This window comes from Pimephales promelas, chromosome 24, assembly GCF_988280905.1.
Source record: "Pimephales promelas chromosome 24, fPimPro1.hap1.1, whole genome shotgun sequence".
Lineage (NCBI taxonomy): Eukaryota > Metazoa > Chordata > Actinopteri > Cypriniformes > Leuciscidae > Pimephales > Pimephales promelas.
In genome coordinates, this window is record NC_142792.1 from 23,704,311 (window position 1) to 23,728,237 (window position 23,927).

Genomic DNA, 23,927 nt, shown 5'->3' on the forward strand with positions numbered 1-23,927 from the left:
TCTCAAAACTCTGGATTCTGATAGAGGGCCATGAGACATAGACCTGAGTGCAACAATGGAGGCTCTAGACTCTTCCAGAGCTGAGATATCGAAATTCAAAATTTCGACCAGAAAAAAAAAACGACAGTGTTACCCCTTATGTTTTTTTTTTGGGTGAAAAATTAAGTATGCCCAATCTTCTCAAAACTCTGGATTCTGATAGAGGGCCATGAGACTTAGACCTGAGTGCAACAATGGAGGCTCTAGACCCTTCCAGAGCTGAGATATCGAAATTCAAAATTTTGAGCAGAAAAAAAAACGACAGTGTTACCCCTTACATTTTTTTTTTTGGGCGAAAAATTAAGTATCCCCAATCTTCTCAAAACTCTGGATTCTGATAGAGGGCCATGAGACATAGACCTGAGTGCAACAATGGAGGCTCTAGACCCTTCCAGAGCTGAAATATTGAAAATCAAAATTTCGACCCGTAAAAAAAACGACAGTGTTACCCCTTACGTTTTTTTTTTTTTGGGCGAAAAATTAAGTATCCCCAATCTTCTCAAAACTCTGGATTCTGATAGAGGGCCATGAGACTTAGACCTGAGTGCAACAATGGAGGCTCTAGACCCTTCCAGAGCTGAGATATCGAAATTCAAAATTTCGACCAGAAAAAAAACGACAGTGTTACCCCTTATGTTTTTTTTTTTTGGGTGAAAAATTAAGTATCCCCAATCTTCTCAAAACTCTGGATTCTGATAGAGGGCCATGAGACATAGACCTGAGTGCAACAATGGAGGCTCTAGACCCTTCCAGAGCTGAGATATCGAAATTCAAAATTTCGACCAGAAAAAAAGGACAGTGTTACCCCTTACGTTTTTTTTTTTTTTGGGCGAAAAATTATGTATCCCCAATCTTCTCAAAACTCTGGATTCTGATAGAGGGCCATGAGACATAGACCTGAGTGCAACAATGAAGGCTCTAGACCCTTCCAGTGCTGAGATATCGAAACTCAAACTTTCGACCAGAAAAAAAAACGACAGTGTTACCCCTTACGTTTTTTTTTTGGGCGAAAAATTAAGTATCCCCAATCTTCTCAAAACTCTGGATTCTGATAGAGGGCCATGAGACTTAGACCTGAGTGCAACAATGGAGGCTCTAGACCCTTCCAGAGCTGAGATATCGAAAATCAAAATTTCGACCAGAAAAAAACGACAGTGTTACCCCTTATGTTTTTTTTTTTGGGTGAAAAATTAAGTATCCCCAATCTTCTCAAAACTCTGGATTCTGATAGAGGGCCATGAGACATAGACCTGAGTGCAACAATGGAGGCTCTAGACCCTTCCAGAGCTGAGATATCGAAAATAAAAATTTCTACCAGAAAAAAACGACAGTGTTACCCCTTACGTTTTTTTTTGGGGGCGAAAAATTAAGTATCCCCAATCTTCTCAAAACTCCGGATTCTGATAGAGGGCCATGAGTCTTAGACCTGAGTGCAACAATGGAGGCTCTAGACCCTTCCAGAGCTGAGATATCGAAATTCAAAATCTTGAGCAGAAAAAAAAACGACAGTGTTACCCCTTACGTTTTTTTTTTTGGGCGAAAAATTAAGTATCCCTAATCTTCTCAAAACTCTGGATTCTGATAGAGGGCCATGAGACTTAGACCTGAGTGCAACAATGGAGGCTCTAGACCCTTCTAGAGCTGAGATATCGAAATTCAAAATTTTGAGCAGAAAAAAAAACGACAGTGTTACCCCTTACGTTTTTTTTTTTGGCGAAAAATTAGGTATCCCCAATCTTCTAAAAACTCTGGATTCTGATAGAGGGCCATGAGATATAGACCTGAGTGCAACAATGGAGGCTCTAGACCCTTCCAGAGCTGAGATATCGAAATTCAAAATTTCGACCAGAAAAAAAAAACGACAGTGTTACCCCTTATGTTTTTTTTTTGGGTGAAAAATTAAGTATCCCCAATCTTCTCAAAACTCTGGATTCTGATAGAGGGCCATGAGACATAGACCTGAGTGCAACAATGGAGGCTCTAGACCCTTCCAGAGCTGAGATGTCAAAAATCAAAATTTCGACCCGTAAAAAAAACGACAGTGTTACCCCTTATGTTTTTTTTTTTGGGTGAAAAATTAAGTATCCCCAATCTTCTCAAAACTCTGGATTCTGATAGAGGGCCATGAGACATAGACCTGAGTGCAACAATGGAGGCTCTAGACCCTTCCAGAGCTGAGATATCGAAAATCAAAATTTCTACCAGAAAAAAACGACAGTGTTACCCCTTACATTTTTTTTTTTTGCGGCGAAAAATTAAGTATCCCCAATCTTCTCAAAACTCCGGATTCTGATAGAGGGCCATGAGACTTAGACCTGAGTGCAACAATGGAGGCTCTAGACCCTTCCAGAGCTGAGATATCGAAATTCAAAATTTTGAGCAGAAAAAAAAACGACAGTGTTACCCCTTACGTTTTTTTTTTGGGCGAAAAATTAAGTATCCCTAATCTTCTCAAAACTCTGGATTCTGATAGAGGGCCATGAGACTTAGACCTGAGTGCAACAATGGAGGCTCTAGACCCTTCCAGAGCTAAGATATCGAAATTCAAAATTTTGAGCAGAAAAAAAAACGACAGTGTTACCCCTTACGTTTTTTTTTTTTGGGCGAAAAATTAAGTATCCCCAATCTTCTCAAAACTCTGGATTCTGATAGAGGGCCATGAGACATAGACCTGAGTGCAACAATGGAGGCTCTAGACCCTTCCAGAGCTGAGATATCGAAAATCAAAATTTCGACCCGTAAAAAAAACGACAGTGTTACCCCTTACGTATTTTTTTTTTTGGGCGAAAAATTAAGTATCCCCAATCTTCTCAAAACTCTGGATTCTGATAGAGGGCCATGAGACTTAGACCTGAGTGCAACAATGGAGGCTCTATACCCTTCCAGAGCTGAGATATCGAAAATAAAAATTTCGACCCGTAAAAAAAACGACAGTGTTACCCCTTACGTTTTTTTTTTTTTTTGGGCGAAATATTAAGTATCCCCAATCTTCTCAAAACTCTGGATTCTGATAGAGGACCATGAGACTTAGACCTGAGTGCAACAATGGAGGCTCTATACCCTTCCAGAGCTGAGATATCGAAATTCAAAATTTCGACCAGAAAAAAAAAACGACAGTGTTACCCCTTATGTTTTTTTTTTTTGGGTGAAAAATTAAGTATCCCCAATCTTTTCAAAACTCTGGATTCTGATAGAGGGCCATGAGACATAGACCTGAGTGCAACAATGGAAGCTCTAGACCCTTCCAGAGCTGAGATATCGAAAATGAAAATTTCGACCAGAAAAAAAAAAGACAGTGTTACCCCTTACGTTTTTTTTTGGCCGAAAAATTAAGTATTCCTAATTTTCTCAAAACTCTGGATTCTGATAGAGGGCCATGAGACTTAGACCTGAGTGCAACAATGGAGGATCTAGACCCTTCCAGAGCTGAGATATCGAAAATCAAAATTTGGACCCGTAAAAAAAACGACAGTGTTACCCCTTACGTTTTTTTTTTTTGGGCGAAAAATTAAGTATCCCTAATCTTCTCAAAACTCTGGATTCTGATAGAGGGCCATGAGAATTAGACCTGAGTGCAACAATGGAGGCTCTAGACCCTTCCAGAGCTGAGATTACGAAATTCTAAATTTTGAGCAGAAAAAAAAACGACAGTGTTACCCCTTACGTTTTTTTTTTGGGGCGAAAAATTAAGTATCCCCAATCTTCTCAAAACTCTGGATTCTGATAGAGGGCCATGAGACATAGACCTGAGTGCAACAATGGAGGCTCTAGACCCTTCCAGTGCTGAGATATCGAAACTCAAACTTTCGACCCGAAAAAAAAACGACAGTGTTACCCCTTACGTTTTTTTTTTTGGGCGAAAAATTAAGTATCCCCAATCTTCTCAAAACTCTGGATTCTGATAGAGGGCCATGAGACATAGACCTGAGTGCAACAATGGAGGCTCTAGACCCTTCCAGAGCTGAGATATCGAAAATCAAAATTTCGACCCGTAAAAAAAACGACAGTGTTACCCCTTACGTATTTTTTTTTTTGGGCGAAAAATTAAGTATCCCCAATCTTCTCAAAACTCTGGATTCTGATAGAGGGCCATGAGACTTAGACCTGTGTGCAACAATGGAGGCTCTATACCCTTCCAGAGCTGAGATATCGAAATTCAAAATTTCGACCAGAAAAAAAAAACGACAGTGTTACCCCTTATGTTTTTTTTTTTTGGGTGAAAAATTAAGTATCCCCAATCTTCTCAAAACTCTGGATTTTGATAGAGGGCCATGAGACTTAGACCTGAGTGCAACAATGGAGGATCTAGACCCTTCCAGAGCTGAGATATCGAAAATCAAAATTTCGACCAGAAAAAAAAACGACAGTGTTACCCCTTACGTTTTTTTTGGGGGGGGGGGAAATTAAGTATCCCCAATCTTCTCAAAACTCTGGATTCTGATAGAGGGCCATGAGACTTAGACCTGAGTGCAACAATGGAGGCTCTAGACCCTTCCAGAGCTGAGATATCGAAAATAAAATTTTCGACCCGTAAAAAAAACGACAGTGTTACCCCTTACGTTTTTTTTTTTTTGGGCGAAATATTAAGTATCCCCAATCTTCTCAAAACTCTGGATTCTGATAGAGGGCCATGAGACTTAGACCTGAGTGCAACAATGGAGGCTCTATACCCTTCCAGAGCTGAGATATCGAAATTCAAAATTTCGACCAGAAAAAAAAAACGACAGTGTTACCCCTTATGTTTTTTTTTTTTGGGTGAAAAATTAAGTATCCCCAATCTTCTCAAAACTCTGGATTCTGATAGAGGGCCATGAGACATAGACCTGAGTGCAACAATGGAAGCTCTAGACCCTTCCAGAGCTGAGATATCGAATATGAAAATTTCGACCAGAAAAAAAAAACGACAGTGTTACCCCTTACGTTTTTTTTTTTGGCCGAAAAATTAAGTATTCCTAATTTTCTCAAAACTCTGGATTCTGATAGAGGGCCATGAGACTTAGACCTGAGTGCAACAATGGAGGATCTAGACCCTTCCAGAGCTGAGATATCGAAAATCAAAATTTCGACCAGAAAAAAAAACGACAGTGTTACCCCTTACGTTTTTTTTTCTGGGGCGAAAAATTAAGTATCCCCAATCTTCTCAAAACTCTGGATTCTGATAGAGGGCCATGAGATATAGACCTGAGTGCAACAATGGAGGCTCTAGACCCTTCCAGAGCTGAGATATCGAAATTCAAAATTTCGACCAGAAAAAAAAACGACAGTGTTACCCCTTATGTTTTTTTTTTGGGCGAAAAATTAAGTATCCCCAATCTTCTCAAAACTCTGGATTCTGATAGAGGGCCATGAGACATAGACCTGAGTGCAACAATGGAGGCTCTAGACCCTTCCAGAGCTGAGATATCGAAAATCAAAATTTCTACCAGAAAAAAACGACAGTGTTACCCCTTACATTTTTTTTTTTTGGGGCGAAAAATTAAGTATCCCCAATCTTCTCAAAACTCCGGATTCTGATAGAGGGCCATGAGACTTAGACCTGAGTGCAACAATGGAGGCTCTAGACCCTTCCAGAGCTGAGATATCGAAATTCAAAATTTTGAGCAGAAAAAAAAACGACAGTGTTACCCCTTACGTTTTTTTTTTGGGCGAAAAATTAAGTATCCCTAATCTTCTCAAAACTCTGGATTCTGATAGAGGGCCATGAGACTTAGACCTGAGTGCAACAATGGAGGCTCTAGACCCTTCCAGAGCTAAGATATCGAAATTCAAAATTTTGAGCAGAAAAAAAAACGACAGTGTTACCCCTTACGTTTTTTTTTTTTTGGGCGAAAAATTAAGTATCCCCAATCTTCTCAAAACTCTGGATTCTGATAGAGGGCCATGAGACATAGACCTGAGTGCAACAATGGAGGCTCTAGACCCTTCCAGAGCTGAGATATCGAAAATCAAAATTTCGACCCGTAAAAAAAACGACAGTGTTACCCCTTACGTATTTTTTTTTTTGGGCGAAAAATTAAGTATCCCCAATCTTCTCAAAACTCTGGATTCTGATAGAGGGCCATGAGACTTAGACCTGAGTGCAACAATGGAGGCTCTATACCCTTCCAGAGCTGAGATATCGAAAATAAAAATTTCGACCCGTAAAAAAAACGACAGTGTTACCCCTTACGTTTTTTTTTTTTTTGGGCGAAATATTAAGTATCCCCAATCTTCTCAAAACTCTGGATTCTGATAGAGGACCATGAGACTTAGACCTGAGTGCAACAATGGAGGCTCTATACCCTTCCAGAGCTGAGATATCGAAATTCAAAATTTCGACCAGAAAAAAAAAACGACAGTGTTACCCCTTATGTTTTTTTTTTTGGGTGAAAAATTAAGTATCCCCAATCTTTTCAAAACTCTGGATTCTGATAGAGGGCCATGAGACATAGACCTGAGTGCAACAATGGAAGCTCTAGACCCTTCCAGAGCTGAGATATCGAAAATGAAAATTTCGACCAGAAAAAAAAAAGACAGTGTTACCCCTTACGTTTTTTTTTTGGCCGAAAAATTAAGTATTCCTAATTTTCTCAAAACTCTGGATTCTGATAGAGGGCCATGAGACTTAGACCTGAGTGCAACAATGGAGGATCTAGACCCTTCCAGAGCTGAGATATCGAAAATCAAAATTTGGACCCGTAAAAAAAACGACAGTGTTACCCCTTACGTTTTTTTTTTTTGGGCGAAAAATTAAGTATCCCTAATCTTCTCAAAACTCTGGATTCTGATAGAGGGCCATGAGACTTAGACCTGAGTGCAACAATGGAGGCTCTAGACCCTTCCAGAGCTGAGATTACGAAATTCTAAATTTTGAGCAGAAAAAAAAACGACAGTGTTACCCCTTACGTTTTTTTTTTGGGGCGAAAAATTAAGTATCCCCAATCTTCTCAAAACTCTGGATTCTGATAGAGGGCCATGAGACATAGACCTGAGTGCAACAATGGAGGCTCTAGACCCTTCCAGTGCTGAGATATCGAAACTCAAACTTTCGACCCGAAAAAAAAACGACAGTGTTACCCCTTACGTTTTTTTTTTTGGGCGAAAAATTAAGTATCCCCAATCTTCTCAAAACTCTGGATTCTGATAGAGGGCCATGAGACATAGACCTGAGTGCAACAATGGAGGCTCTAGACCCTTCCAGAGCTGAGATATCGAAAATCAAAATTTCGACCCGTAAAAAAAACGACAGTGTTACCCCTTACGTATTTTTTTTTTTGGGCGAAAAATTAAGTATCCCCAATCTTCTCAAAACTCTGGATTCTGATAGAGGGCCATGAGACTTAGACCTGTGTGCAACAATGGAGGCTCTATACCCTTCCAGAGCTGAGATATCGAAATTCAAAATTTCGACCAGAAAAAAAAAACGACAGTGTTACCCCTTATGTTTTTTTTTTTGGGTGAAAAATTAAGTATCCCCAATCTTCTCAAAACTCTGGATTCTGATAGAGGGCCATGAGACATAGACCTGAGTGCAACAATGGAAGCTCTAGACCCTTCCAGAGCTGAGATATCCAAATTCAAAATTTCGACCAGAAAAAAAAACGACAGTGTTACCCCTTACGTTTTTTTTTTGGCCGAAAAATTAAGTATTCCTAATTTTCTCAAAACTCTGGATTTTGATAGAGGGCCATGAGACTTAGACCTGAGTGCAACAATGGAGGATCTAGACCCTTCCAGAGCTGAGATATCGAAAATCAAAATTTCGACCAGAAAAAAAAACGACAGTGTTACCCCTTACGTTTTTTTTTGGGGGGGGGGAAATTAAGTATCCCCAATCTTCTCAAAACTCTGGATTCTGATAGAGGGCCATGAGACTTAGACCTGAGTGCAACAATGGAGGCTCTAGACCCTTCCAGAGCTGAGATATCGAAAATAAAATTTTCGACCCGTAAAAAAAACGACAGTGTTACCCCTTACGTTTTTTTTTTTTTGGGCGAAATATTAAGTATCCCCAATCTTCTCAAAACTCTGGATTCTGATAGAGGGCCATGAGACTTAGACCTGAGTGCAACAATGGAGGCTCTATACCCTTCCAGAGCTGAGATATCGAAATTCAAAATTTCGACCAGAAAAAAAAAACGACAGTGTTACCCCTTATGTTTTTTTTTTTTGGGTGAAAAATTAAGTATCCCCAATCTTCTCAAAACTCTGGATTCTGATAGAGGGCCATGAGACATAGACCTGAGTGCAACAATGGAAGCTCTAGACCCTTCCAGAGCTGAGATATCGAATATGAAAATTTCGACCAGAAAAAAAAAACGACAGTGTTACCCCTTACGTTTTTTTTTTTGGCCGAAAAATTAAGTATTCCTAATTTTCTCAAAACTCTGGATTCTGATAGAGGGCCATGAGACTTAGACCTGAGTGCAACAATGGAGGATCTAGACCCTTCCAGAGCTGAGATATCGAAAATCAAAATTTCGACCAGAAAAAAAAACGACAGTGTTACCCCTTACGTTTTTTTTCTGGGGCGAAAAATTAAGTATCCCCAATCTTCTCAAAACTCTGGATTCTGATAGAGGGCCATGAGATATAGACCTGAGTGCAACAATGGAGGCTCTAGACCCTTCCAGAGCTGAGATATCGAAATTCAAAATTTCGACCAGAAAAAAAAACGACAGTGTTACCCCTTATGTTTTTTTTTTGGGCGAAAAATTAAGTATCCCCAATCTTCTCAAAACTCTGGATTCTGATAGAGGGCCATGAGACTTAGACCTGAGTGCAACAATGGAGGCTCTAGACTCTTCCAGAGCTGAGATATCGAAATTCAAAATTTCGACCAGAAAAAAAAAACGACAGTGTTACCCCTTACGTTTTTTTTTGGGTGAAAAATTAAGTATCCCCAATCTTCTCAAAACTCTGGATTCTGATAGAGGGCCATGAGACTTAGACCTGAGTGCAACAATGGAGGCTCTAGACCCTTCCAGATCTGAGATATCGAAAATCAAAATTTCGACCAGAAAAAAAAACGACAGTGTTACCCCTTACGTTTTTTTTTGGAGGGGGGGGGAAATTAAGTATCCCCAATCTTCTCAAAACTCTGGATTCTGATAGAGGGCCATAAGACTTAGACCTGAGTGCAACAATGGAGGCTCTAGACCCTTCCAGAGCTGAGATATCGAAAATCAAAATTTCGACCAGAAAAAAAAAAGACAGTGTTACAACTTATAGTTTTTTTTTGGGCGAAAAATTAAGTATCCCCAATCTTCTCAAAACTCTGGATTCTGATAGAGGGCCATGAGACATAGACCTGAGTGCAACAATGGAGGCTCTAGACCCTTCCAGAGCTGAGATATCGAAAATCAAAATTTCGACCAGAAAAAAAAACGACAGTGTTACCCCTTACGTTTTTTTTTTGGGGGGAGAAAAATTAAGTATCCCCAATCTTCTCAAAACTCTGGATTCTGATAGAGGGCCATGAGACTTAGACCTGAGTGCAACAATGGAGGCTCTAGACCCTTCCAGAGCTGAGATATCGAAAATCAAAATTTCGACCAGAAAAAAAAACGACAGTGTTACCCCTTACGTTTTTTTTGGGGGGGGGGGGGAAATTAAGTATCCCCAATCTTCTCAAAACTCTGGATTCTGATAGAGGGCCATGAGACTTAGACCTGAGTGCAACAATGGAGGCTCTAGACCCTTCCAGAGCTGAGATATCGAAAATCAAAATTTCGACCCGTTAAAAAAACGACAGTGTTACCCCTTACGTTTTTTTTTTTGGGCGAAAAATTAAGTATCCCTAATCTTCTCAAAACTCTGGATTCTGATAGAGGGCCATGAGACTTAGACCTGAGTGCAACAATGGAGGCTCTAGACCCTTCCAGAGCTGAGATTACGAAATTCTAAATTTTGAGCAGAAAAAAAAACGACAGTGTTACCCCTTACGTTTTTTTTTTTGGGGCGAAAAATTAAGTATCCCCAATCTTCTCAAAACTCTGGATTCTGATAGAGGGCCATGAGACATAGACCTGAGTGCAACAATGGAGGCTCTAGACCCTTCCAGTGCTGAGATATCGAAACTCAAACTTTCGACCCGAAAAAAAACCCGACAGTGGTACCCCTTACGTTTTTTTTTTTGGGCGAAAAATTAAGTATCCCCAATCTTCTCAAAACTCTGGATTCTGATAGAGGGCCATGAGACATAGACCTGAGTGCAACAATGGAGGCTCTAGACCCTTCCAGAGCTGAGATATCGAAAATCAAAATTTCGACCAGAAAAAAAAACGACAGTGTTACCCCTTACGTTTTTTTTTGGGGGGGGGGGAAATTAAGTATCCCCAATCTTCTCAAAACTCTGGATTCTGATAGAGGGCCATAAGACTTAGACCTGAGTGCAACAATGGAGGCTCTAGACCCTTCCAGAGCTGAGATATCGAAAATCAAAATTTCGACCAGAAAAAAAAAAGACAGTGTTACAACTTATAGTTTTTTTTTGGGCGAAAAATTAAGTATCCCCAATCTTCTCAAAACTCTGGATTCTGATAGAGGGCCATGAGACATAGACCTGAGTGCAACAATGGAGGCTCTAGACCCTTCCAGAGCTGAGATATCGAAAATCAAAATTTCGACCAGAAAAAAAAACGACAGTGTTACCCCTTACGTTTTTTTTTTGGGGGGAGAAAAATTAAGTATCCCCAATCTTCTCAAAACTCTGGATTCTGATAGAGGGCCATGAGACTTAGACCTGAGTGCAACAATGGAGGCTCTAGACCCTTCCAGAGCTGAGATATCGAAAATCAAAATTTCGACCAGAAAAAAAAACGACAGTGTTACCCCTTACGTTTTTTTTGGGGGGGGGGGGGAAATTAAGTATCCCCAATCTTCTCAAAACTCTGGATTCTGATAGAGGGCCATGAGACTTAGACCTGAGTGCAACAATGGAGGCTCTAGACCCTTCCAGAGCTGAGATATCGAAAATCAAAATTTCGACCCGTTAAAAAAACGACAGTGTTACCCCTTACGTTTTTTTTTTTGGGCGAAAAATTAAGTATCCCTAATCTTCTCAAAACTCTGGATTCTGATAGAGGGCCATGAGACTTAGACCTGAGTGCAACAATGGAGGCTCTAGACCCTTCCAGAGCTGAGATTACGAAATTCTAAATTTTGAGCAGAAAAAAAAACGACAGTGTTACCCCTTACGTTTTTTTTTTGGGGCGAAAAATTAAGTATCCCCAATCTTCTCAAAACTCTGGATTCTGATAGAGGGCCATGAGACATAGACCTGAGTGCAACAATGGAGGCTCTAGACCCTTCCAGTGCTGAGATATCGAAACTCAAACTTTCGACCCGAAAAAAAACCCGACAGTGTTACCCCTTACGTATTTTTTTTTTGGGCGAAAAATTAAGTATCCCCAATCTTCTCAAAACTCTGGATTCTGATAGAGGGCCATGAGACTTAGACCTGAGTGCAACAATGGAGGCTCTATACCCTTCCAGAGCTGAGATATCGAAATTCAAAATTTCGACCCGTAAAAAAACGACAGTGTTACCCCTTACGTTTTTTTTTTTGGGCGAAAAATTAAGTACCCCTAATCTTCTCAAAACTCTGGATTCTGATAGAGGGCCATGAGACATAGACCTGAGTGCAACAATGGAGGCTCTAGACCCTTCCAGAGCTGAGATATCGAAAATCAAAATTTCGACCAGAAAAAAAAACGACAGTGTTACCCCTTACGTTTTTTTTTGGGGGGAGAAAAATTAAGTATCCCCAATCTTCTCAAAACTCTGGATTCTGATAGAGGGCCATGAGACTTAGACCTGAGTGCAACAATGGAGGCTCTAGACCCTTCCAGAGCTGAGATATTGAAAATCAAAATTTCGACCAGAAAAAAAAACGACAGTGTTACCCCTTACGTTTTTTTTGGGGGGGGGGGGGAAATTAAGTATCCCCAATCTTCTCAAAACTCTGGATTCTGATAGAGGGCCATGAGACTTAGACCTGAGTGCAACAATGGAGGCTCTAGACCCTTCCAGAGCTGAGATATCGAAAATCAAATTTTCGACCCGTTAAAAAAACGACAGTGTTACCCCTTACGTTTTTTTTTTTGGGCGAAAAATTAAGTATCCCTAATCTTCTCAAAACTCTGGATTCTGATAGAGGGCCATGAGACTTAGACCTGAGTGCAACAATGGAGGCTCTAGACCCTTCCAGAGCTGAGATTACGAAATTCTAAATTTTGAGCAGAAAAAAAAACGACAGTGTTACCCCTTACGTTTTTTTTTTGGGGCGAAAAATTAAGTATCCCCAATCTTCTCAAAACTCTGGATTCTGATAGAGGGCCATGAGACATAGACCTGAGTGCAACAATGGAGGCTCTAGACCCTTCCAGTGCTGAGATATCGAAACTCAAACTTTCGACCCGAAAAAAAACCCGACAGTGGTACCCCTTACGTTTTTTTTTTTTGGGCGAAAAATTAAGTATCCCCAATCTTCTCAAAACTCTGGATTCTGATAGAGGGCCATGAGACATAGACCTGAGTGCAACAATGGAGGCTCTAGACCCTTCCAGAGCTGAGATATCGAAAATCAAAATTTCGACCCGTAAAAAAAACGACAGTGTTACCCCTTACGTATTTTTTTTTTGGGCGAAAAATTAAGTATCCCTAATCTTCTCAAAACTCTGGATTCTGATAGAGGACCATGAGACTTAGACCTGAGTGCAACAATGGAGGCTCTAGACCCTTCCAGAGCTGAGATATCGAAAATCAAAATTTCGACCAGAAAAAAAAATGACAGTGTTACCCCTTACGTTTTTTGTTTTTTTTTGGGTGAAAAATTAAGTATCCCCAATCTTCTCAAAACTCTGGATTCTGATAGAGGGCCATGAGACTTAGACCTCAGTGCAACAATGGAGGCTCTAGACCCTTCCAGAGCTTAGATATCGAAATTCAAAATTTTGAGCAGAAAAAAAAACGACAGTGTTACTTACCCCTTACGTTTTTTTTTTTTGGGGCGAAAAATTAAGTATCCCCAATCTTCTCAAAACTCTGGATTCTGATAGAGGGCCATGAGACATAGACCTGAGTGCAACAATGGAGGCTCTAGACCCTTCCAGAGCTGAGATATTGAAAATCAAAATTTCGACCCGTAAAAAAAACGACAGTGTTACCCCTTACGTTTTTTTTTTTTTTGGGGCGAAAAATTAAGTATCCCCAATCTTCTCAAAACTCTGGATTCTGATAGAGGGCCATGAGACATAGACCTGAGTGCAACAATGGAGGCTCTAGACCCTTCCAGAGCTGAGATATCGAAAATCAAAATTTCGACCCGTAAAAAAAACGACAGTGTTACCCCTTACGTTTTTTTTTTTTGGGCGAAAAATTAAGTATCCCCAATCTTCTCAAAACTCTGGATTCTGATAGAGGGCCATGAGACTTAGACCTGAGTGCAACAATGGAGGCTCTACACAGTAAATTTTGCAGTGTTAAATTAACTCTATAAGAGTTAAATTTAACACTTGGTCCGAGTGTATTTGGTCCCACTCAGAATTGGTGATAAATTGACTCTAGTCATGGTGTTAAATTTTCAGAGTAAAATTAACTCTATTTTGAGTAAAAATTCATCACTGCTCTACACTGAACAGTGTTACCACAGTTTAACACTAGGGGAATTTAACTCTGTTTGGTGTTACCACAGTTTAACACTAGGGGAATTTAACTCTGTTTGGTGTTACCACAGTTTAACACAAATCAAAAATGAACTCGTTTTGGTGTTAATTATTCACTAATGTAGAGTATATTTACATTTTTAATAACGAAAAATTTTCCCTTTGTGGTGTTAGTACAGTAATTAATCTTACACAAGGTCAAATTAACTAAAAACAAGTTTTCAAAACAAAGAAAACAACTTCAACGGTCAAATTTAAAACATTTATTAAAACAACAATGTTCAGGCTCAGGAAACACTCATTCATTTACAAAAATACATCACATCTGCATCAAATGGCAATATGGAACTACATGCAGTGCAGAATCTGTTGTACCATATTTCATCTGGAGATCAAATGGTTTAAAAAGAGAACAGCTCATTAATATTCACTACCTTTAAAACTCTGTCTGGATGCAGTCTGACTGTAAATGCATGGTAATGGTCATCAAAACATACAGTTTCTATCAGTGTTCCACACAACAACACATTTTCGTCTTTCACAGCAATAGTCTTGATCTTACAAAACACTGGCATCTCACATGCTACTTCTGTACAGATAATAAAGTCAGGGCGATACTCAGTGCCGTGGTGTTTGATCCACTTTACAGAATCGACAGCTTCTGACATTCCCACTCCTAGTTTGGAAGCGATCTCTTGGCCAAATTTAAGTTCGGAGAGGTCTACCCTTTTTCCTGGGCCAAGAGACAATCTGTACTGGCTAAAAGACTCCCAGTACGTCGCAATACAAAATTGGTGCTTTTTGGCTAGTGTTTTGGTGATGTTTTTGAAACTTTTTAATTGTGTTTTAAAAAATTTGTGTTTAGCTTCATAACGCATACACCACGTGTGAAGAATTGGTCCAATTTTCCTTATACACTGTGGGTAATGTATCATTATATGATGCTTTGGCAAAAGATTTCTTTCAGGAAATAATTTTTTGAATAGCTGGTGATGTTCAATTATTAAAAATTTAAGATAAATGGTCATGCCTTCTGTTAGGACTGGTGAAAATACAATGTTGACAATTTGCAAAAGTAAAAGCAAAAGATGCCAGTGTTTATCATCTCTTTGGACTAAATCACCAAATAATAGGGGCATATTGCGCAACAAGCACCAAGATTGGATTGCATTTAAACCCAAATCATTGCTTCCATCAAACAATTTGACCACTGGAGGATGGTTCTTCTGCTGATTGTAACCATAGTCAAAAGCATGTACTCTACCAGCAATATCATCAGCACTCAGAAAATTAGACTGAATTTACTGCAGAACAAGTTTTACCTCTAGCCGAGCAACTCCTTCTAGAATGTCGTGCATTATATCCACTGCGAAATTGTTGGCTGTGTTGAAATACTTGAGTGAATTTAACAAACATGTCCGTTTGACACCATAAACATGGGGTAGTGTAGAATTTGTTTGTAAAGTTTCACAGTGCAGAGCATGCATCTCAGATGTTCTTAGTACAACCTCAGGATCATCTTCACAGAACACCGACTGAAAGCGATCTTTCTCAAGAAGACAGAAACAACAGCAATATCGAGCCCCAAATGACTCGAGAAACCCAAACAAGCCGTGCAAGCCCAGATTATCTCCAGTGACTTGAACAGTAGTACCCCTGATAAAACTTCCAGTTAGTGGATTCTTAACCCCCTCAATCTCAAGTACTTTAAAATCATTAACTATAGGCTCAAGAATAGAATTAAAACCATAGCGCCTAATATCCTGTGCATGAAAGAGGGCACATAAATGAATATTCACCAATGAGGAATTAAAAACGGGGGGAAAATTTCTTAATGTAAAATAGATAGCACCCAATTTGTGTATGCCCCTTTTGGATCCCAAAGGATTAGCGGTCTCAAAATCATCATAAAATAACTGAAAAAAAAATTTGTAAGGCATCCTTTTCTGTAGAAAATAAAGGATTACTTTTAAAATATGCTGCATCACTCAAGTCAACATAAATGCCTTCTTTTGGAACATGTCTGGGTTTAAACAAATCATTAAGTTGCGGATTTTGTAAAATTGCCTTTAGTGTTTCTAAAATGGGAATATAAGCAAATTTATCAGTTACAACAACCTGATCAAATGTTCCTGTAGTTTTATTCCTCCTGCTGTCAAATCTTGTGCCAAGCACAATTTCGCTTGGTTCAATAATTCCCCACTTTTCCATAAAGAGTCTCTTTCGCTTGGCTTCAGAATTTAACAAAGTAAATGGATTTTCCAAATTTTGAAATGAGTGTTCTAGCTTTCTTTTAGTAGCGGTGTCCTGTGAAGGCAGGCAGAGCAAGGCTGCATCCTGGGCCTGACTATGAATCTCAGAAACCATTTCTTCCATAGATGAAACAAAACCATTGATAGCAGATTGACTTAATCCAGCAACTTTTAGTTGTGCAACAGCAGATGCACACATATTGAAAGTGCTCTTATTTGATGTTAACAATACCGATGTTGCGGCCACCTCTCCAGCACTGCCAATCTGATCAAATACTTCAGAACTACTTTGTCCATCTGCCTTGGTAGTCTCATGGCTATCAGTAGTGTCAAAATTTTGCTCACCGTCGCTTTGCTGAGCATGTTTTGTGTGCAGATGTTTCCTAAAACCTGAAAAAGTACCGAACACAGAACCACAACCTGCTTCTATGCATTTAAGGCTTAGTTTCTTCCCAGGAACAAAACCATGAACTAATCTGAGGTGCCTAAGAAGCTCTTTTGAACCATTTGAATCAGCTTGACAAACAAAACACTTCATGGGGGCAGAAAAACTTAAGTGACCTAGCTAAGCAGCCTTGCTCTGACTTCAGCAACACGAGGACTCTCTTTCACTTTGCCAACATCTATGTTGTACACAGTGGTCTGAGTGAAAGTGTACATGTTGTGTAGCATAGTGTTGTAGGAGGTACCAAAAACAAAGTGTGACTTAAACAGTTCGTCAAAGGCACCAAGAGAAGAGGTTGACTTGCATGGAATGGCATGCTGATCGAGGATGATGTAGAACTGGTGAACTGATTTCTTCTGAGGTCCCACAGCCAGGAGATAGGGCTGAGCACTAGCAGTGATGTTTCGAAGATGCTCCTCAATGTTTGTTCCACTCTAAGAAAAGACCAAGCAAATTGAAGAGAACCATCACTGATGTGTTAAAAAAAACAACTATGAAGAAAAAGAAGAAAAAAAAGCACACACACCTTCTTGAAGACAACAAGATGTTTCTCTGCTTGAGAAGCAGACACCTTTCCTGGTCTCTTTCGGCCTTGGGCAGAAGGTGGGATCAGATGCAACAGCAGTATTATAGAAGAGAGGTCAGAGTCCCAAACTGTTCAGACAGAATTAATTATGTTTAATTATGTTAGCAAAATCTCATCAATAAAGAAAATTGATAATGAAGAATAAATATTAAAAACATTTATGGGACCTAAATAAAATATACTGTTATTTTATTTTTTTTAATTATTTTAAACATCTTACCAAAATTAACACAATCTTCTGAGTCATCAGACGGAGATTCAGCTGCTAGCAGGAGTTCTCCAACATCACTGGTGGTTGGAAGCTTTTTGCACTGCTGAATCACTTTTTTCTTGAATGCAGTGGTCCACTTCTCCAGTAGCTTGCCTGACGCTCCTTCTCCAAACATCAGAACAAAGTCTTGCTCAATCTAAGGAAGGGAATCACTATTAGAAAACAGCTAAGCATTTTTAAAAATCCTTAAATCTTGGATTATAAAGACTTTACTTACCAAGCCTTTAACGTCTTTGAAACGTGGAAAGACTGTCAATATATCACTTGAAAGCATAGGGTCAAGAACCATGTTGCGGCGATAGTCAAATGTCAATTTCATCTTCTTCTTGACTGCGTCCTCATCACCAGAATGGTTCATGAATGCAATTGCTTCCTTGCACTCATCCTCACTCAAGACGGTCTCCGGAGTAAACTCTGCCTCCCGTCTTACAATTGGTCCACCAGACATCCCCTCAGCAGACGATCCTTGTCCTGATGAATTAAGCATTTTAGAACCTTCAACACTGCATAAAGATAATAACTATAGACAGTTCATACTAAAAAATAAAAAAGGTAAAAGAAACCATCTTTAGAATGTCAGTTATGGCAACTCAATAGCAACAAAACTGATAGATGGCACAATGAACTATGAAAAAAAAGGTGATTTCTGAATTACATTCTGTACCATCACATGATGCTCTTCGTTCTTTAGCCAGGCCTCTTTGTATAGTTTTGATTCTCCATGCCAAGTACCCAGTGCCACTCTCACCATCATAGTAATGCTCCTAAAAAAAAAAAAAAAGTATTAATTCAAGAGCAAAATACACCACCTGTATTGTGTGTGTGATCATCAGCATTTAACATGTCAACACATGAATTAAAATAATAACAAAATGATGATTCTTACGTAGCCTTTTTTGGACATGGGGTCACTGAGGTAAGGGAACAAAGACACAATTCCTCTGGCATATTTTTCTTTAACCTGCCTTGGTGGTGATGTACTGTATAATAAATAAAATAACCTAGCTTTAGAACAGGTAAAAAAAAACAAGAAATTATGGAACATTGAGAGATTATATAAACACCAGTTAAAGATACTCAGATTACCCATTCTTTTCTGTCATGTCAGCTGCCAGGATGTTCACCATTTTCCTCCTCGTTTCATCAGTCAAAGACTTAAATCGGTTGTATTCATTTATTATATGCTCCCCACCGGGTTTATGGACAGGAATGGATTCCACCAACTTAAAAAAGGCATAAATATGGTATGTTTAAGTACAAAACATTACCAGAAACAAATTATGTAAAAAATAAAAAGGCTATTCAAAAGCTATTTCAAATTGATGAACTTTACAACTTTGATGCCCACCTTTTTAGCTTCATCGTCTAGTCTAATTCTTTTACTCGAAGAGCTTTCTTCAATAATTACTGTATCCTGCGAGTCAGTGGAGTCAATTGATGAAGACAGGGACACATTTAACTGCACAGGAGAGGCTTGTGGAGAGGCAGATTCCAAGTCTAGTTGAATATAGGGTGGAACAAGTCTTCATGATACTAATAAACAAGTACTGAGAAAATTGATTGAAAATAAATAAAAACATACAAACCTTCACCATGTTTTATGGTGAGAACACCAACTGAGGGATCTTTCACTACATCCTCAAAAACATCCTCATCCACCTCTGTCCCCGATTCATCGACAACCTTCACATTCTCGGGTACAGTTGAGACACCAAACTTTAAAAAAGCTGGGGAAAAAAGTATGCCAATTAATGAGAAAGGGTATACATTACAAGGTTGATCAGTTACTTGTTGGTAACTCTTAACATCAGAGCAAATGTAAGATGTGACCGTATTATAAAATACAATTACCAAATCCCAAACAATCAGAGATGCACATGTCATCTTATTATAATGGAAATGATTATTGCCGCTTCCATAGACATCATTGTGTATTTTACAAACTAATTTTTTTTTGTTGCTAATACTGGTTTGAATTTGGCAGTTGATCACGTGATGCAATCGTGCAGTAATAATCGCACCGGTGTGTGTCATCTTACTCCAGGCAGGGACCAGCCAAGGCCATCATGGGTGCGAAAGAATTAATAAAATCAAATGTTTCATTGCTACTGAATCAGCCTTTTGAATTAATCTTTGGAATGAATGATTCAAGAACAAATACATAATTCCAGTCTCTTGGCGTCATCTTGTGGCATAACGATGTAATTGGTAGCCTATACACTTTTATTTTAAAGTTTAAAAAAAGTGATTTGTTCGATTTTTATACCAAGTTTATATCAATACATTAAACGTTTATCCCAGTACTTCAGCGATTCATTTTAATATTTGCAACACAGAAACAATGCGATGGATGCGTGTTTGACAAGACTAAATACATTTCACACAGCTGCTCAGGGCCAGCTGCATAAAAAACGCACATTTGAATCATCAAGATTAAACAATTTATCGCTATAATAAGTATATATTTTTCTTACCAGCAGACAAAAATTCCTTCAGGCTCAGCTCGGATATTTTAACAAATTTTTGGCCATCCCCAAGTTTCACCTTAACCAACATGCTCTGTAATAAGAAACACAGTTTTACACAATGACAGTGGAAACGCGTTTTGTGTCTATAACAAATAGCTAAATAAGTAAATACATTCTGGTGCAACAGTTTGTTTAACGTTAGTCAACAGTATTTGAAATTAACGTTAGGTCTCCTTTGAATTTAGACAATGCGATCTCGACGCGGGCGGCTAATGTATTGCAGATATTTATCGTTTAAAAATAACAATATACACATTATTTGTATAACAATACCAACTGTAAAAATCAGAAATACAAATTATATAAGATCATTTACACCATTCTACATTTATTGTCACCACATTGTGACGAAAAAAAATTCTCCATCAGATGAACTCACTGAGAAGTTGTTCAATTCGGAGTTTGAACGGATCACAATACACAAAATTCATCAAACTACAACATAAACAGTAATATTAACACATTTATTCACATAAAATAGTTTTAACGTGTTACTTAAAAGAACTTACCATTCGGTGCGATGTAGAAGAAAATGGCGACGACCACGAGGAAATTCAAGTCTGATCTGGCTGTATTGAGGGGCGGAGCTTATCCGTGTAAAGTTAACGAGACAATTTAACTCTGATAATTTTCACCAACACTAGGGGGTATTTTCACTATTTGTTGTTAAATCAACTCCTTAAGAGTAAATGTAGTGTAACACTGATTTTTTAACACTGCCAGTTTTACTGTGTATAAACTTTATATGCAACACTTCAGTGACATGCTTGATCTTGACACTATGTTTGTTTGCATTGTCCCTGTCAAATAAATAAATAAATAAATAAATAAAATGCCCCAGGAGCCTCTGAAAGAGTTTTAGTGGAACCACATTCTTGCCTTCGAACTGTCGAAGACAAGTCAGCAGTGAGTGCGCGCGCTCGCTCGTGAGCTGCGCGGACATGGCGACCGAGTCTATCTCCATGCTGAGAAAAGAGATCCTCTGCACGGGGCAAAGTTTGCTCTTCTCCCGGTTGACCCGAAGGCCCAGCCGGGCTAGGTGCCGGAGCACCAGGTCTCTGTGCTCGCAAACCTGTTCCCGAGAGTGTGCCAGAATCAGCCAATCGTCGAGATAGTTCAGGATGCGAACCCCTTGTTCGCGAAGGGGAACATGGGCTGCCTCGACAATCTTCGTGAAGACGCGAGGAGACAGAGCTAACCCGAATGGGAGAACCGTGTACTGATATGCCTGGCCTTCGAAGGCAAACCGAAGAAACGGTCTGTGTCGAGGCAATATGGAGACATGAAAGTACGCGTCCTTCAGGTCGATCGCTGCAAACCAATCCTGAGGCCGTATGCATTCAAAAATGCGTTTGGCTGTGAGCATTTTGAACGGTAGCCGGTGAAGAGTACGGTTCAAAATGCGCAGATCCAGGATCGGTCGTAACCCACCAGTCTACTTGGGGACAATGAAGCAGGGGCTGTAAAACCCGGACCTCACCTCGGCTGGAGGGACCGTCTCGATTGCACCTTTCGCCAGCAGGGTCGCAATCTCCGCTCTCATGACCGGGGCATTGCCACCGACCAAAGTGGAGTGAACTCCCCTGAAACGGGGAGGAGACCGTGCGAACTGAATCGCGTAGCCGAATCTGATCGTTCTGATGACCCAGCGGGACAGCCCGGGGAGCTCTAGCCAAGCTCCCAGGAAGTGAACCAGCGGGGTCATGCGAACCACAGACGTCCCCCCGGAGGGGCAGCGGGCAAGGAGACTGGCATGCGCTCGGGAGTTACCCCGTGCGGATGCGCAGTCGAGCCCCGTTCCCCGACAGAAGAGACCAGGGAAGGCAGAGCGTTCCACGGGGGTCTGTTCTGTCGGGGTTTGGCGAGAGAGGGGGAGGGGAGGTGCGTAGTCGAGGGACGACACACGCTCCCTTCTGCACCCTCAGGGACAGAGAGGAATGAGAGGGTCGCCGCGCTGGGGCGACGAGCGTACTCATTCCAGTCTGTGTGCTCAGTGATGATGTTAAGTCTTTCTTTAACCAACTCAGGGTGCTGCCCACCCGTGGGTGAGCAGCGGGAAGCGCTGAGAACAAAAGATTCTCCCCCGGCCCTCCACCGGGGGAAGGAGGGGGCCTGCTACCTCCTCCTGGGAAACACTCAACTTCATCACTGAGCAGCCCGTCTCAGGAACGACGCTTCGCCTGGCGCTTAGCGGGGCGCGCGGCCTGAGGGGGCTGCGACGCATGCCTGCGGCCTCCTCCACGCCACGTCCCGGGTGAAGGCTGCTGCTGGGGACGCGTGGGAGGGAGGGGAGCCGCAGGGGGGCGTCCTCGGCGGCGAGCAGAGGGAGGCGTCTGGGCCGACGGCTGGGTGGAGGCAGCAGCTGACCGTCGGGGCAGAATGTGTTTGATGGCCTCCGTCTGCTTCTGGGCGGTCGAAAACTGCTGGGCAAAGTCTTCAACCGAACCGCCGAACAGGCCAACCTGGGAGAGAGGGGCGTCGAGCAGACGTGTCCGCTCAGCATCCTTTGTGTCTGTCAGGTTGAGCCATAGGTGGCGCTCCTGGACCACGCTAGTGGCCATCACCTGCCCAACGGAGCGAGCAGCCATTTTCGTCGCCCGGAGGGCGAGGTCAGTGGCCGCTCGCAGCTCATTAAAAGCCGCTGGGTCAGTCCCGCCCTCGTGCATGTCCCTGAGCAGTTTGGCTTGAAACACTTACAAAGTGCTCATGGCATGCAAAGCAGCGGCTGCCTGTCCCGCCGCTCTATAGGATCGCGCCGCCCCACGAGAGGAGGCGCTCTGCGGACACAGTTGCATCGCAACAGAGCGCTCCACCAGAGGGATCCCAGCGTACCCACGGGCAGCCGCGCCGTCAAGGGAAGGAAAGCCGGGGGAGGCTGGAGCGCACTCTCGAGAGGTCAAAGGAGCCTTCCAAGTGCGCGTCAGCTCCACATGCAGCTCGAGAAAAAATGGAATTGGGTTCGGCTGTGGCCTTGCGGCGGCAGCTTTCCCCAAAAACGAATTATCCATCCGTGAGAGATCGGGGCAGGGCGGAGGGTTCCACTCCAACCCGATACTCACGGCAGCCCAAGATAGCATGGCTGTCATCTCGGTATCAGACACGGGCAACGCTGGCGCTTCCGAGGGAGGCAGCGCAGCTGCATCCTCACTTCACGAAGACTCAAGCCCGCCCTGTGATGCCGCGATCGACATCGCGTCATCCTCTGGAGCGCCGAATGAAACAGACGGTACCTGCGAAGAGGCAGACGCCTGAATCGAAGCAGCGCTCGCTGGCTCTGACACTGGGGCGGGGGGTGTGGCCCGAGGTTCTCTCGTCGGGTTTTTGTTCCACACCGTCACCGTCAGATCACCCTGTCGGCGAGTCGAAGAGCTTCTCGAAGAAGAAGCCGAACGAGTAGCGGACGCGGGGACTCTCACTTTTGTTAGATCATTGAGTCTCGATCGCAGTGTAGAGATGGTCATATCCCCACAAAAGGAACATGAGTCATCCACGAACGCTGCTGCTGCATGCTGAATGCCCAGGCAAACAGAGCAGCGATCGTGACCATCAGAGGACGACATGAATCGACCGCACCCAGAAGAACACGGGCGAACCATCTTTAAAAAGACGTGCCACGTGCAGCTCTTTCAATAGAGAGGAGGAAATTCACTCTTCCAGGGAGAAGCGCACAGTCTGGCAGACCACTGCTCAGATCGCAGGCAATGCAGAATCTTGCTGGGTATCGCCGTCACACCAACACTGAAGAGGAGCTCGTCTCGAAGAGTCTTGTCAGTGAGAATGGCTTTCAGGAGTGAAGAGGTCTCTTGGCTCCGAAGCGAAAACATACTGCGGCTGCGTTCACTTCCTCCTTTTATACTCACGGAGTAGGGCGGAGTACGCTATGCAAATTTCCGCAGCCCCAAGGCATTGCATGCCATTGGCTCGTGATTAAATACTCGAAGAGGATTGGCTTTCTATGCGAAACCCCCAGTCTCCGTCACTTCTGACGTAACTCGAAGTGACTACGAAAGGGAACACTCTTTTTGGTTATACAGAAAACTAGGCTTTAGAATGTTATCTTACTAATGTAAGCATGTCGGAGCGAAAGTGAATTAACGCACCGCGCGCACGTCTGTGAATTCGTCTATTCCTTCCTATCAGACGCGCATTTAATGTTTAAA

At 41.6% G+C, this 23,927-nt stretch overlaps 1 protein-coding gene across 1 annotated transcript; it reads right to left on the minus strand.

The window, feature by feature from the left end:
- Positions 1-16,278: 16,278 nt before the first annotated feature.
- LOC120466801 (uncharacterized) lies at positions 16,279-20,391 on the minus strand. Its single transcript, XM_089126994.1, has 10 exons — positions 19,714-20,391; positions 18,826-18,966; positions 18,588-18,736; positions 18,326-18,462; positions 18,126-18,219; positions 17,904-18,003; positions 17,457-17,710; positions 17,189-17,375; positions 16,909-17,036; positions 16,279-16,816 (listed from the first exon to the last, which is right to left on the minus strand). The coding sequence occupies exons 1-10, from the start codon at positions 19,793-19,795 to the stop codon at positions 16,499-16,501; spliced, it is 1,590 nt and encodes a 529-aa protein (XP_088983120.1). The 5' UTR covers positions 19,796-20,391; the 3' UTR covers positions 16,279-16,498.
- Between the last annotated feature and the right edge of the window lie 3,536 nt (positions 20,392-23,927).

Excerpts from the sequence above, each read along its gene's own strand:
- LOC120466801 (XM_089126994.1), bottom strand. The coding sequence starts at position 19,795 with ATGTTGGTTAAGGTGAAACTTGGGGATGGCCAAAAATTTGTTAAAATA. Across the intron at positions 18,463-18,587 it reads TAGACGATGAAGCTAAAAAG|TTGGTGGAATCCATTCCTGT; the intron begins GTGGGCATCAAA and ends GCCTTTTTTAAG. Across the intron at positions 17,711-17,903 it reads ACGAAGAGCATCATGTGATG|GACAAGGATCGTCTGCTGAG; the intron begins GTACAGAATGTA and ends TTAATTCATCAG.